General features: G+C 40.5%; 1 protein-coding gene across 1 annotated transcript; it reads left to right on the forward strand.

Moving 5' to 3' along the window:
- Positions 1-1,519: 1,519 nt before the first annotated feature.
- LOC135934001 (protein yellow-like) lies at positions 1,520-15,712 on the forward strand. Its single transcript, XM_065475487.1, has 5 exons — positions 1,520-1,584; positions 10,388-10,712; positions 12,054-12,650; positions 14,595-14,753; positions 15,463-15,712. The coding sequence occupies exons 2-4, from the start codon at positions 10,401-10,403 to the stop codon at positions 14,751-14,753; spliced, it is 1,068 nt and encodes a 355-aa protein (XP_065331559.1). The 5' UTR covers positions 1,520-1,584; positions 10,388-10,400; the 3' UTR covers positions 15,463-15,712.
- Positions 15,713-16,191: the final 479 nt, after the last annotated feature.

The raw sequence follows: 16,191 nt of genomic DNA on the forward strand, positions 1-16,191 counted from the left end.
CAGGTATTCTAGGCCAAATAAATAACTCGGCCGGTCGTAATATAACGTTTCACAGGCCGGCGGCGGAGATTAAAATTGGTGTGCATGCGAGCCGGGCTGCTAATGCAAAACGAAAAAAAAGTACAAAAATGAATTGTAACAATTTCGTATTAGTCGAGATTGTTAACTCCCCAGGCTGAAAGGGAAAGAAATTGTCCAGGAGGTCGGCTGTGCCAATGTTCACATTTACGCTGCTTATTGGTGCGCCGAGTGAAAAAGCATTTTTTTGGGGGAAAAAATCGCCATAATTCGCCTATGGGCCAGAAAAATCTCAAACTCGGTTTGGCATCATCTTACAATTAGGGATGGGGGTGGTAATCGTGGCTGAATTAAAATTACAACTAGAAAACTCCCAAATTATTTTACGTCTTTATGGGAAAACAAACAGCATGTATTACTCATACAAACTGAATTAAAGTGGAATGATACTGGGCAACAATTGAAAATTATTTTAATTGTTGGATGCCTTAAACAATTGACCGATAAACAATTTGTTCAACAATTTGCAATAATAAAAAATGACCTTCCTACAATAAAAATTCAAATTTTGCCAATTTTCTCCAAAATGCACAGTGCTTGAACATATTTTCTTGGCATATTCCGATTCCTCTCGTCGAGATCTGTTCAACGGTGTATGCCACTTATTGGGGAAACTCTTGGTTTTTAAATTAAATCGGATTTCAAGTAAGGAGACAGCCATTACCGTTTGAAAAGCACGCTAACTTTCCAGCCAATTTTCTCAAAAAATTGCAGTGCTTTTTAGGTCAATTTAGGCTTTAACCGAATCCTAAGGGATGAGTTTATGCATTGGCAATAAGCATTTTCCAGGCTTTTCCAGTATCATTCCTCTTTAAAACAGATGAACCAAGATTCCAAGACGCTCTATTTGCTAAATATGTCATACTGTGACCGTTTTTCTGCATCTTGGGAAGTTTTACATTTTAAAAGCCTTTCCAGTAGAACTCTTCCAATTAAATTTATCCAGAACCTCTTTTTACGCAACAAATTTGATGTTATTCCTTTAGTCCTTCAAGTGGACAAGGAGGCGTCACTGTTGATTCGCGGCGGCCAATGTATATTTTATTTATAGACGATTAGCTCCGATCCTCTGAGCGCGATTTTGGATTTCCGCACACCGTTAGCTTGGTCTCGGTTAGTAGAAGCCAAATCTCGAGTTTCGAGGTCCGGAGGCCCGCACGAGCACCGATAATATGCAAATCACCACTTTGAAAAATCACCCGAAATCCTGAGATGCTCGCACGAGTAAAAAACTCTTAGGAGAATCTTACAATAGGCCTAACTAATTTTTGGTGAATAGTTTTATCTCAGGACTAAAAACTTCTGTTTATTTAGACATGATGTTTGCAAAGAAGATTCAATTTCAACTCTGGCCTCAAAAAATTATCACGTGAAATGACGTCACTTTCGACCTCCAACCCGACGAGTTTCTCGAAATTAAAAGCGCTTTTTAGATGCTCTCTCAACCTCGACTAGGCAGCATCTTGGCCCAGCTGAAAGTTGGGCGCGATTTTTGCTGCGTTTAAGGTAAAACAATTGTTTTGTGTTGGCCATGGCCTCTTTTATTCAAACTCATCTATGCTTTTGATTTGTGTTAAAAATTAAAAATTGAGCTGTTCAAATTTAAATTATATTTATTAATGCTTTGAAATGTTTTTTTCTGAGTTTTAACAGACAGGACCATAAGAAAAGAAATGGATTTATTTAATTTTGAACGTACAAAATTGAGATATTGCTTGGGTTTAATCTGAAGGAGGAGGGGAGACAAAGCGTTTCCTGCGTTTTTTAAATTTTTATTGAGTCAAAATGTTACTTCAGTTAATTTATTCGTTACATATTTTCATTAGATTGAGCGAACATGAGAAACGGGTGCAAGCGATAACGCGAACAGGTCGTACAGATCGAGCGCCTCATCGTCATCGTCCCACAGCGGGAATTTTTATACTTTCGCTCTATTACACAATGTGAGGTGTTTTATTGCCCTTGACTTAATGCCTCACTGTTGGTCGCCGTGCTTCTGCTGCTCATTTTCCTGCTGAGCGGGCGTCGGATGCCTCTCGGTGTCATCGGCCTCCGTCTCTCGCGCCTTGTCGCTTCGTTAGTCGGTCATTTGGCTTTCGCCCCGCAAGATTCCCACTTTCATTCTAAACTACCTACCCCTTGTCTACGCCCTAACAACTTCGCTCGGGGAAAAACCCGTATGGGAGAGAAACATCAAACATTAGGGGCAAACACATACCTTTAATTTTCGAAACATGATGACAATGCGAGGTCGCGGTCGAGAGAGAGAGAGAGAGAGATCACGGGGTTGATTTCCTGGTCAGGTCCCTGGCTGATGTCCTCTTCCCGTCTCTGCGCACTCTGTCAGTTTGTCGTCCTGGACACCGCGCACTTTCCCGCACTCAACTCCATCCTTCGCCGCGGTCGGCCGAACTGTCTGTTTAATTCTGCTCTTTTTTCCACGTCGCCCGTTTTCTCTCTCTCTCCTTCTGCGCCTCTATCCTTTTTGTGCACATTCCCACAGTCGTAGTCATAATACTAATACATTCTTTTTTTATTACTCAACTAGGGCCCGCACACAAGCAATCATCTATAAACTGTCGCTAACTCATTAAATTGTATGCATTGCTCTGCATTTACAACTATTTTACAAGCAATTAATTTTATGTCAGCGTTTCACGCCTCGGCGGCGTGAACGCCATAATGCTCTGTTTTTGACAACCACTAACTCTTCACGTGACCGGATTCGGGAGAATTCCGGCCACACACTAACGAGTCTGTTTTTCTTCCAAATATGAACCAAGCTGAGGATTTCCACGATTGTCCAAGATATTTCATTAAATTTGAATTTTTGAACGCGCAGAGAAATTGTGCAGCTGCTGGTACACAGCAAAACGTGTTTTTCTCGATTGTGAGTTGGGATTGTGGTCGAATTTCTTCTTTCTTGAATATGCTCGCACTTGGAGGCAGGCGAGCAGTTTTTCATATCGAAAGAAAATATCCTGCTAGAAATTCAAACGCACTGGTTAGGAATTGGGAAAAGCTTATTAATGAAATTCAAGTTGTAGAAAAAATGGCAGGATAATTTGAAAATAGATAAGCAGTGGTTTTTATTTAAATAAAAATAAAATAGCCTCGCGTAAAAATGCTCTGCTATTAAAAACGTTTTTTCTAAGTAAAAAGTCAAAAAATCAGAAGCGGCTCAGAAATGAGTCTCAGTTCTTTTCAAGTGGCCTGCCGTCGATGCATTAAGTGTAAATTCTACTCCGTTTTTCCTTCTGCTCCCTCTTAAAACCACCGTGGCATCTTCTTTTTACTCGTGAAGGCCGCAATAAAAGACCTTGGCCGATTTCGGGGTTATCTTGAGAGATGTCGACTCGCTTAACCTTAATTTTCGCGGTTTGCTGCCGGCTCTATATATCGACGCTTGATAAATGTTATTGCTGGTTGACAACTGTGTGCTACATACTGAAAAATTGAATTAAATTGAAAAAAAAACATTTTAACCGCTCTCTTGTGTTGCCGATGTACATCGTCAAAAGTCAAAATGTTCAGATATCTGCCTATGGCAACATTTTTTATTAATAAATTAGGGAAAAATTGCAGTGATGAAATATGTTTTAATTAAACGGATTTAAATTTGATTTTTTCTGCTTTCAGGTCGAACACAATGTCTCCGTTCTTTGCAGCCTTCTTTTTGCTTGGCCTTTGCGTGGCCAACGCCATCAACTTCACAACCGTCTACGAGTGGGATCAATTCGATTTCATCTGGCCATCGGGATCAAACAGTTCAATTGAAGAGATGAAACAAAATATCGAACCGAAGAATGTTGCACCCAATAACATGGCTGTTTTTGGGGAAAGGCTGTTTCTAAGCTTTTATTATCTTTCTCGAACTCTCGCCTCAGTGGTGTGGCTGCCAACGAGCGGCACGTCGACTGCACCTCCAAAGCTCGCTCCTTTCCCATCTTGGGATTTCCATGTAAGTCTCTGATTGAAAATACTGATTTGAGCTTTTATTAGAATAAAAAAACTAGGAAAATTTTACGTGAAGTCAATTTTTGAGGCAAACACAATAAGACTTTGAAGTTTGAACCTTCATTCCTCTTAATGATTCAGTAAAAATAGAACAATATTTTACTTCCGAAGCAATACATTTTCTCCCCATATTTTAATTATTTTAGTGATGCAAAATAACAGTCGAAGTGCTTAGAAAATAAGCTTTGTTCTTAAAACTTTTCGGTTCTTGTACTGGAAAACTGAACTATAAATAATTTAGAGCAGAAAAATCGTGATTATAGATCTTAATTTCGATTCGTTAAAAGATCAATTGGATATGTTGCTTCTATATATTCTTTTGTATCTCCCTTGACAGAAGAAAGACAACAAGTGCAACGCTATTGAGTGGGCCAGAGGCATGGAAGCGGACACTGATGGTCGGTTGTGGGTGCTTGATCAAGGTAGCAAGTTTTGTCCAAGCAAACTTTGGATTTTCAACCTGCTAAACAACGACACAACCGAGCGCGTTCACCAGTTCCCGGACAATGTCATCTCTCATTCAATTAATGATAGATGGCTCCTTGATATAGTGGTTGACAAAACGCCAGACGATGACCTAGCGTACATCGTTGACACTGGATCCATACACGCCATGGTCGTTTACAGCCGAAAAATGGACAAATCCTGGACAGTGAAAACACCAGGGAGAAAATGGTCTACCTTGGCCCTCTCTCCTAACAGGGCAGCGAGACAGTTGTACCTTAGAAGATATAGTTCCAAGGAACTGTACTCACTGTCTGTGTCTGAGCTGAAGAAGGAAGGCGGAAGCGCGGCTGTGAAACTCATCGGCGAATTTACTCATCAACCTTACAGAATGCTAATCGACAGCGCCAATGTCTTGTATTCCGCCTTTTTCTACCAGAGCTACGTCTCCAAATGGAACATTTCGGAGCCTTTTCTTGAGCAGCGATTTTATGAGGTGAACTTGATTTTGCGAAAAAAAGAGAAATTTTAATTCTGTTCAAATAATATTAAAATTTTTCTTGATAATATTAAATTTCAACTCAAGACTGATTTATGTAGAGTCACAAAAAGAGAAATGTTCGTGGAAGTTTCAAATACAAGTTAAAGACCGTCTTTGACGTTTAAGTTTCGTCTAAGCACACCAAAAAGTGCTGCATGACGTGCGAAACTTTTTTCCCGCAAAAATAACTTGAATGCGAGAACTGCACATGCGTCATAGCTGGTTTGAGCACTTGCAGAGAGACCGCCTGTATGAATGACTTCTTTTTCAGATCCAGCCAGCTCTGACGCATGCGCACTTCTCGCATTCATATTGTTTTGGCGGGAAAAAAGTTCGCACGTCGCGCTGGACTTTTTGGTTGGAAAAAACATCCACTTAACCTAGTTCGACCCTCAAGAGTCGATTAGTGTGCTCTAAACTTCGTCAAAGGCGGTCTTTTACATCGTCTTTAATAATTTTTTACAAATTCAAAACAAACTAGATATTCAACTTTCCTTATGTCCCCGACTATTTTATACATTTTCAGGCTAACAAATCACTGCACTATTTTAGGTCGGAGAACTGGGTGCATTTGTTCCATTTAATTTTGCTTTGGACACGACCAACACTTTCTGGATGACGGAGAGGAATCAATCTGTGGATGAGACAAAGCCTAGGCATAAACTACTCAAGGCTGCAGTCGGCGCAAGTTCACATTAATTCAGCCCATCCACAGGTAAATGAAATCAAACTATACGAGAGAAATCTCACCTTCCCGGGAACCTTGCATATACACCCCTATTTTAACCTTTTCTCTTTACAATACCGACCCCTCCACGCCAAAAATTCAAGTAGTGAGTATAGTTTCTTAAAACATCATTCACCACGCTTTTCTTAATAACAACAGCAAAATTCCATGACACTGCTTAACTTTACAATTGATTCGATTGCAGTTTCACCGACCCTTGATGAGACCTCAGGACAGCAGGAAATCACAGAATCATCCTCATCATCCATTCCTTATGAATCTACCACTCCTTCCTCTTTAACAACTAATAGAGAAACACAGAGTCTACTTGGAGGCCTTTAATAACATAAAGTGTGTTCTATTTTAATGGAGAATAGTTGAAAATAACATAGAGATCAACATAACGTTATACGGGGGTTTAACAGAATAATCTTTAATTTCTGGGGACTTTTATTTTATTGTTGTTTTTTCTCACAATTTGTCAGTACATTCATGTTATCACAGGTCAGATTACAAAAGGGGAAGAAAGCATGTGAGAAAGGGCGAAACTTCTGGAAAAGAAGTTGCAATAAGACTCTGTCCGGGGGGACAAAGCCAGCCGAAGTGAGTCCAGACAATCTAAAAAAAAACAATAATCACACATTAAAATCGTGCTGTCACGTACGCCTTACAGAGTGAAGGAAACTGTGCCGCAGAGCAGTCCTTTAGTGCGGGTGGCGTGTTATATCGTTCCACTCTTTTACGACGCGATAATCAAAGACGTTTTCCCGAGACGGCTGCTGAAGCCGAGGGTGCAGCGGATTTTGAGTTGAATAAAAATATATATTGCATTATATTCCCTAAATAAACTGTTCGTTTTTCTTATTTAGTCCATTTTTTATCTTGAGATGATGAACATATTAAAAATCCTTCTCAATGATAAATTTTCTAATATAAAACTCGCAACAATTAATTAACAGACTTAGTGACGAAATTAATAAAACATTAAAAAATATTTTTTATCTTGCCGACAATTTTTTCGGAAAGATAGAGCAGAGAAAGACTGCAAACTAGATAAATTTTTTATTAAAAAGAGGTCATTTTCTTTCAGTTCATTGAATATAACTCCCTGCGCGCAATTATTCAATCAGCTTGCGTTGTAGGTAGCCAATTTCCTAATTTTGCGTATCAATTTATTCAAAAAATTATGTCAATTTTGTTGGTTAAGCATATATGAAAGGCGCCTTAAATATTTATTGGTTATGCAACCTGCTCGACAATTGTGTCGAGCAGGTTGCAGAATTTTTGCTTTCACTGCAGAGAAACTCACATAGAACAGCGCTGGACGTGAAGGAGGCTTGGAATTGCACTGTGGAGGCTATCTCATCCTTTTTTAAAGACAAAATATTGAATTTCAAGAACACAGAAGCAAATTTGTGATTTTTATAATTATCATTAACGGTTTTTCTAGCATTTGCTGCTCTTTTCAAAATTCCGTCGTTCTTGTCAGATGATATTTATTTTGACTCGAGCGAAAGGAGCACTCGCAAAATTCTGCTGGTCACATTCCACGATAGGAAACCTCCACAGTGCAATTCAAGCCTCCGGGGCCGCAGTCCGGGGCCGGATCTAGGGACGCGCGACCTGAGGAAGGTCGGTGAAGGGCAAGGGCCACAAATCTTGGCCAAGTATATTGCCGCATGTGCTCGAAATTGCTGAAAAATATCATTATAAATTTGCATCGTGAAGGATTTCAGGTTGGAGTACCCTGAAAAAAACCGAGACTTGTCCGATGAGGGGTCGAGGTCAAGGATCAGACGAATGATCGAATTTTGACAAAAATAAAATGTTAATTTATTAAGAAAAATATATTCAGCGAGCTATTCACTTGCGACACTCGCTGGCCTCCAAAAATTATCACGCGTAATGACGTCATTTCTGACCTCCAACCCAACGAATTATCAAAAGAAAAAGCGCTATTTAGAGTTAGATGCTCTCTCAACCTCGACTAGGCAGTGTCTTGGCCCAGCTGAAAGTTGGGCGCGATTTTTGCTGCGTTTAAGTTTAAGGTAAAGAAATCGTTTCGTGTATGACTGTTTTTTTTACGGGAGGTGTGCATGCAAAGATTTCCGGAATCAATTAGGTTTGAGGGTGGTTTCCGCGCCGGCTCTCCGGATGGCCGAGGACCCCCAGAGGGTTTGGCCCCCGGGCCCGTACGTAAAACGCGACCCTATCTTCCTGTATCAAAAATCGCCAATTCGCCCTGATCGTCGCCAAAAAATCGCGAAATGGACATTGCAAAATTTTGGTTTCGGGGGCCTGGCTTGGGCCCTATGGGACCGCGGACGGATTTTGATGCACCAAAAGATGTGCCTCGACTTCGCCGGTTTGCCCGTGTTTTTGATCATTTTTCGAAACGCGACGCCACTTTTTCAGCCAAATTATTCGAAAAATAAAAAATATTCGGATTTTTTTGTTCGCAACCAACCGAGCAAATGAAAAATATGACGCCTAGCCATGTGAGCTAGGCAAGGGGTGAACTTCATTCCCAAATCTGAAGGTTAGATTTTCCGCTACGGAAAATTCGCAAATTTTTCAGTGTTTTTCAACTTCCGCTGGCCGCAATTTTTTTCCTCGACAAATCAAAACAATCGAGTAAAACTCTCGGACGTTGGACAAACAATTTATCTGCGGATATTTTGAGACCAATCACGACCCGATCCGATCGTAAATCTAGCCGCGAGTTTGAAAAACGTGTTTTTTTTCACTTCCGCCATTTGAGCAACACGCCAAAGTGGAAAATTCGCCAATTTTTCCGCGGATCGACCCGGATCGCGATCTATGCTGTTGCACAGCATCCGCATGCATGCTACCGGTGTGGATACAAATTTTGAACTTTCTACTACGCTTAGAAAAATAAAAAATTCCGTTTTTTCTATCTTTTTCGTGCTTTCTGCACACCGAGTGGCGAAGGCCATCATTTCGTATCAATTCAACGGATCGACGGATTTCAACTTGCGAGGCAACGATCGATTCGTTTCGACGAGCCCTGACACCTGACCCGACCTGACGACCTTTCTCAGGGTATGCCACCCTGAGATCGGCATCGGCCCAACATTTCGCGATTTTTCCAACGCCGTCGCCAAACTTGGCTCAGCAGACACTTTGTTTCGTTTGCTTTGGCTGACGACCTTTCTCAGGGTACCCTACCTGAGCTCCGTCCCCGACCAAGCGTGGAGAACGCTCGTTATTGTAACTCAATTATGTTTTGATTTGTGTTAAAAATAAAAAATTCAGCTCAGTTCAAAATAAAATTGATCTAGACAATTCATTATTTATTAAATATAGAATTTCTGAGATTTAAAAGGCAGGCGACTATAATTAAAGAGAAGAAATGGATTCGTTCATTGAATTAATTTTTTATTTTGTAAGGAAAAAATTGAGTTATTGCTTCGGTTAAATCTGGAGACGAAGTGTCAACTATACGTGATTTTTTTCATCAATATTTGTGGACTTAAATTGATCGGCTATTTTTCGATTTTTTAAATTCATGCTATTTTCATTGGACTGATTGTGAGCGAACGGGTTAAAGGGCACTGGGGTAACGATAAAGACGTACTGATCAAGCGCCTTATCGTCCCACAGCAGTGTTTTCAATACTTTCGGTCTCTTAAAAAACCGAGAGTCAACAAAAATTGAAAAAATAAATTATCAAACGTAAAAATCATCACTAACGAATTAAAGGATCATTTTACAACGTTGACTGCATTGAATTAAATGTATTTTCCATATTTTCCTTTTCTGTTCAACATAAATTATCAATTGACCAGTTGCATAAACCCTAAGTGTTCGAAGTCGCCAACAGATGGCGCCACCGTAGACTTTCGATTTTAAGGAACTTCCGCTGCGATTTCAGACTCAGTCTAGCTACTGTGCATTCTTCAATTAATTTGCTAATTTTTGACGTGCTGAAAACCAAAATCGGTTCAGCCAATCGCCGTAGAATCGTGGAAAACTATTTTTTGAAATAAACAAATCTTTTCCAACGTTTCTACGGTGAATGGCTGAACCGATTTTGGTTTTCAGCACGTCAAAAAATTGCAAATTAATTAAAAAAAAGCAAAATAGCTAGATTCAGTCTGAAATCGCAACGAAAATGCCTTGAAACCGCTTAAAACAATGTTTTTAAGAAAGTCTGTGGTTGCGCCATCTGTTGGCGGCTTTGAACACTAAGGGTTTATGCAACTGGTCAATTAAGGACAAATTTTTTTATTTATTTGCTTTTTGCGACCACTTTTTCTGAAAATTATAGTAATATATGTTCAATTTCGCTCTAAAAAAGGCTCCAATTAAATCGCAGGCAAAGCCATTCAGCCTTTTCTCTCGTTCTCACCGGTTGTTCCTATAAAGTATAAAGTTCAGTGCACAATTTTTATGTTTCGCAGGAATTTGCATAGTTTTTAGCTCCGCTCAGTCTTTTAATTATTTCATTTTTAATTCACTGAGAGAATAAAGAATTTATTTTAACGAAAAACATTTTAATCTTGATCATCACGAATAATTATCGGCACTAAAGCGAGTATACGGTTTTTTGCTTTCAGCTCGAACGCGCAAATGTCTGCGTTCTTTGCTGTCGTCTTTGTGCTTGGCCTTGGCCTGGCCAACGCCGTCAACTTCACAACCGTCTACGACTGGAATCAACTTGATTTCATCTGGCCGTCAGGAGCGAACAGTTATATTGAAGAGGTTAAACGAAGTTTCAATCCGAAGAGTGTTGAATTTCAATACATGGCCGTGTTTGGAGAAAGGCTCTTTCTAAGCCTTGATTGGAAATACGGACTTCCCGCCACTTTGGTGTGGCTGCCAACGAGTGGCACGTCGACTGCATCTCCAACGCTCACTCCTTTCCCATCCTGGAATTTACACGTAAGTCACTGAATGAGCTTGAGGAGAAATTTGACATTGAATGAACTCTTTTAATAAAAATTATTTCAACTGTGCGATCATGACGCTTAAAATTTCGGAAAACTTCTCAAATTTCTTGTTGTTTTAGACTACACGCAAGATATTTCTAAGTCAAACACAAGACTCAGAACCTTTATTCCTAGGGCTGTGAATTTTAGACGATTGACTAATTTTTCTGAGCTTTAAATCATAATGCAATTTTATACTGTTTGAACCGTACCTCAAATCGTCTAAAACCATCTATTCTGACTTTTTCGTGGTAAAAATTCTTGAAAATTACAATATTTAATAAAATTTAACATTAATTAATATTCTTAGCCTCAAAATGTCAAAGTAATCGCGGTCGAGCGCAGAAATAAATAGGAAAATTCTCAAATTTCGTTATTTTTGCAACTCCAAATCTCGGGTTCTAAGCATCAGAATTGCAAAAACCACCCACCGTTGGACTCGTCTCGACCTGTCCTGACCAGCTGAAAGGTTAAGGGGTGCTTACCCTCTACCCCTAAGTTGCTATACAGTTTGAAAGATGTAACATTGAGCGCCAGCGCCAGGAACGGTCGTCTCATATTTTCAAAATTGTAGCAATGTGGTTGAAAGGGGATGAGGGTAAACACCCCATAGACTCTTTGGATGGTAAGTGCAGGTTGAGACGAGTCCAACGGTGGGTAAATTTTGCAATTCTGATGGTTAGAACCCGAGATTTGGCAGGGAAAACATTAGCAAAAAACAAATATTTAAAATTTTTGCCATCACTTCAATCGCTAAATCTCGGGTTCTAATAGTCAGAATTGCAAAAACTGTACACCGTTCGACTTAGCTAAACCTCCTCTAGATAACCAATCGAATTTGAAGTAGATTTTCCAATTTAAGAGCGTTTTGAACAGTGAAAAAGTTTGCTGAAAGTGCAAAACGACTCGAATTTTCTCGTAACTTTAATACACGGGGCAGAATAAGGGAGTTGAGGGTTGATCACCCTCAAAGCTTTTTGGCTATTTTAGGGAGGATAAGACGAGTTAAACGGTTTGCAGTTTTTGCAATTCTGATGGTTTAAACCCGAGATTTGAAGTTGTAAAAACAACGATTTATTTGAAAATTTCCCTATTTCTTTCTGTCCCTTTTCTTTTTCTTTTTTTGTTGTTACTAAACAATCCAAAAGACAAAGTTTTAATTGCACAAAAATTATTAATTATTAAAAGTATAGCTAATCGATTATTTTTACAAATAAACTGCTCTCAGAATTAATCTTGAATATTCGGCTTGAATATAAAGTAGTAACTTTATTATTTTTATTTATCTTACCAGGAAAGAAACAAATGCGACACTATTCAGACGGCCACAGGTTTGGAGACGGACATTGATGGTCGGTTGTGGGTCGTTGATGACGGAACTGTCGCATGTCCAGGAAAAATTTGGATATTCGACCTGCTCAACAAGGACAAAACCGAGCACATTCACCAGTTCCCGGACGCGGTCGTCACTCATGAAAAGTTTTCAAGGGGGCTGCGTGACATAGTGCTGGACAAAACGCCAGACGACTACATTGCGTACATCAGAGACGCCAATTCCGAGCACATCGTCGCTTACAGCCGAAAAATGGACAAATCCTGGTCAGTGAAAACATCGAGAAAAAAATGGAAATCCTTCGCCCTCTCTCCTAGCCGGGAAGCGAGACAGTTGTACCTTAGCAAATCTTTTTCCGATGACTTTTATTCAGTGTCCGTGTCTGAGCTGAGGAGTCAAGGCGAAAGCGCGGATGCCAAATTATTAGGCCAATGGAAAAAAATACCCAGCAGAATGTTAATCGACAGTGCCAATGTCTTGTATGCCGCCTTCTTCAACGCGAATTACCTCGCCAAATGGAATATTTCGGAGCCCTTTCACGAGCAGCGGTTTCACGAGGTAATATTAAACTTTTACAAGCGCTGTAGTGCTTACGCGTGGGGGCGGGGGCCAACTCGGATTCCCCCCGAGTAACAATCGGGGGCGGTCCGACGGCGCCCGCGGCGCCATAACGTTGGAAAAACCGGCTCGGGGAGAGATCTCAGGGTGGGCACCCTGAGAAAGGTCACCAGGGTGGGCAGGGGTGAGCTTCCTGACGAGACGCTTCCGGGGAGGGTTCGCGCGCGAAAATCCTTCCACCCGTCGAAAAGTTAGACCGGAAAACCGATGCTCCTCGATGCTGCGCCGCTCGCGCGAATTCAAAACGAAGTTTTATGCACTCTTAAAGTCACGAAGGAGGTGAAATGAATCGTTGCCGCTGGTTAAATCGCGTCGTAAAAGTGCTCAGGGTGGGCGACCTGAGGAAGGTTGGTGTTTTGAAATGTGGGAAGTCGCCGCAGTGCAGCGTCAAACATGCTAAAAAACGACTAAAACGCAATTAAATTCGGCCTGGGAATCGGTCTCAGGTTGGGGTACCCTGAGTAAGGTCGTTTGGGCATGCCAGATTGAAGTGCTTGGCTAACCCTGTCGAATGAGGGGTCGCGGTTGACACTGCGGCGAATACTCGAATTTTGGCAGAAATAAAACTATTTCAGAGGCGGTGCACACGTTTTGCACACCAAAAACCGAAAACCCCTTATAAAATCAATTTGGGCAAAGTTAAACCACCAAAAATTTGGTTTCAGACACGCACGCACGCCCTCGTGTGTATCCGATGGTCAAATTCGAAATTAAGTGCCCCACGGCTCCGCGGCGCCGCCGCGCGTATTTTTAGCCTGTTCATTCGCGTGCAGAGCATAACGCGGATTTTCAATGCTCCGCCGTAATTCGCCTAGGGCCCGGATTTCCACCAAAATCGGTGTGCAGATGCTAATCACCGAGCGGAAGAGTATGGTATTGCAGTCGCGGGCGAAAAGAATTTTTTTCTGCCCGAAATCCGAATTCGAAATTCCCATGTTAAGCTTATGGGAGGCGAAAAGCCGTTCCGCGCCGCGCGCCAAACCTATCTCCTTCCAGGTTTCTTATCCGATCAGATCGAATTCGGTCTTAAAACACTCGCAGATAAAGTGCGCATCAATCGTCTTGGCCTTTTATTATTATTTGGCCCATGTCCGCCGCCATTCCTGACGAAAGGTAGCCAAATGGAAATGGGCAAATTTGCCCGCTTAATAACTTTTCGCTATGGGCCAGAAAAATCTTTTCCACACACCGTTGGGTTTGTCTACTTGTCCCCTAACCTAATCTCGAGTTTGGGGGCCCTGGGGCCCATAGAGCCCCCGCGCGGGGGCCGCGAGTATCGAAAAATCGCGTTTTGTACCTTTATAACGTCACCCTTGACCCTGAGGAGGTGGCACAGGCCTAAAACTCGCTGGGAGGTCTTAGGATGGGCAAAATTTATTTTGATGTTTTTTTTTCAGATTTTTAGCTTTCCATGTCTGCGGCCGTGTTAACCTTATAGAAGCTTTGATTTTTCTCACTTTTTAACCCTTTCGGCCCTTATATCTCCGGGGCCATTCGAGCAGCATGGCGTAACGAAACAAAAAAATTAAGCTAATTGCAGCCTCGTTCGAACGCGACGTAGCGGCGGGCCGACGGGCCAATAGGGCCCGCGTCCGGACCCCTTGAAAAAAATAATTAATGTCCAAACCACGTTTTTTCGACCTTTATATCTCGACCGCTATGGGACCCACGGCCCAAAACCAGTGTTCGTTAAATTGGCCGTTAAATTCTGCGGGTGATGGCACCATTTTCCACCCCCCAGCTCCTACGCAACCCCCTGCACCCTAAACAGACCCGAAAAAGGCCCACTTTTTTGTAATAATAATTTTCCTTATTTTCCCAATTATTTTATACTTTGTATGGCTTACGATTAATAAATAAATCAACTCACCGCATTCTTTTTAGTTCGGAGAACTGGGTGCAATTGAGCCATTTACTTTTGCCTTGGACTCGAACGGCACCTTATGGTTGACGGAGCAAAATGAAACTGGGGGTGCGAATAGGCATAAACTGCTCAAGGCTTCAATCGGCACCAAATCGTATCTCTACTCACCACGTCCATAGGTAAGTAAAATCCTAGTGCACTCTCCATTGCGAGGATTATTAATTTGTGTGCTTTATTAATTTTGTGTGCTTTTATTAATTTAAATTTTTATTATAAAGTATAAACTATCACATACTTATTTTATTAATATTTTTCGTTAAGTGCAGACGGACAAAAGAAATGTATAATTAAGCCGTATATTTTATTCGTTAATTCAGTTCTTATTTGCAATGATTTTCCCATCCTGTAAATTCAAGAGTATTTTGTCAGAATTCCTGAGATCGTACTTTTGTTAGTTCGGGACTCTCTTGCTTTTATAAGTACTCCGTTGAAAAAAACTCTTCCTATCAATTTTAGATCTAAAAAACTGTTTTGCTCAAATTTCCATCTAAAATTCTCAGTCTTCAGTCTACGAATGTTATATTTTAAATCTGATAGACTAGAATTTGATAAAATCAAAAATCAGCACCTCTGACTCTGACAGACTTAAAAAAATAGATCAGAAAATTGATTTTTGCTTAATAATGTGTAAATTTTTAGTCACTAATCCTGCCTTTGAATCGGCCATCTTAGAAATAAATGCTCATTTACAATGTAATTTTTAAATTTCAATTTATTAATTACAATTTATAACACTGAGGCCGCAGACTCGCAGAGTCAATTTCTTGGGAATGCCAAACAACGCCCACTAAGTTTAACCTGTGTCTCACGTACCTGATCCTTTTGCAGACTTGTCATCGCGTGGGCTGACCCTGAGGAGGAGAAGAATACAAACCTATACTTGAGGCAGATTTCTACACTGACATAGCGTTTTCCCGGACAGCAAACGGTCTTCTACTGAGACTAATATAAAATAAAGTGTGTCGCATTTTAACAAATAGTTCATTAAAAATAAAACAGCTACATTGGGTTTATTGTTTTATTCGTTGGAATGTTTCGAGTTAAATGAAAATACATATTGCATTGCATTCCCTAAAAACTGTTCGTTTTTCTTATCTAATCCTTTTTTAAATCTAGAGATGATGGTCATGTTAAAAAATTCTTTTCAATCATTAATTTTCTCATAAAAGCTTGCAAGAATTAATCAAACGTTCTGCCGCACATTCTTAAAAAATTATGTTGACAATTTGCTGTCAATTTTCTCGGAAAATAAATTATCAAAATAAAATTTTTTTAAAAAGGGCGGTAATTTTGTTTCCCTTCCCTTCATAAAATAATGAATTACGTTTCGACATTGAAAGTTAAACAACCAGATTTTGACAAGTGCGATAGAGTCAGTAATTAATTGTCATAATATTGGGATTAAATTTTATTTTATTTTGATATTCAAGCTGTTATGAAAGGCGCTTTTTCGAGCCAGTTGCATGCATTGCCAAAGAGATTTTGACGCGCGCGCTCGCATCGTTCGTTGAAGGCTGGCGGTTGCGAGGCGACATGAACAGCCGGCATCCACGGCTG

This window comes from Cloeon dipterum, chromosome 1 (assembly GCF_949628265.1).
Source record: "Cloeon dipterum chromosome 1, ieCloDipt1.1, whole genome shotgun sequence".
In the NCBI taxonomy this organism is placed as follows: Eukaryota; Metazoa; Arthropoda; class Insecta; order Ephemeroptera; family Baetidae; genus Cloeon; species Cloeon dipterum.

Bases quoted from the DNA above. Each gene is read 5' to 3' on its own strand.
- LOC135934001 (XM_065475487.1), top strand. From the start codon at position 10,401: ATGTCTGCGTTCTTTGCTGTCGTCTTTGTGCTTGGCCTTGGCCTGGCC. The intron at 10,713-12,053 runs GTAAGTCACTGA...TTATCTTACCAG, and splicing joins TCCCATCCTGGAATTTACAC to GAAAGAAACAAATGCGACAC. The intron at 12,651-14,594 runs GTAATATTAAAC...CATTCTTTTTAG, and splicing joins ACGAGCAGCGGTTTCACGAG to TTCGGAGAACTGGGTGCAAT.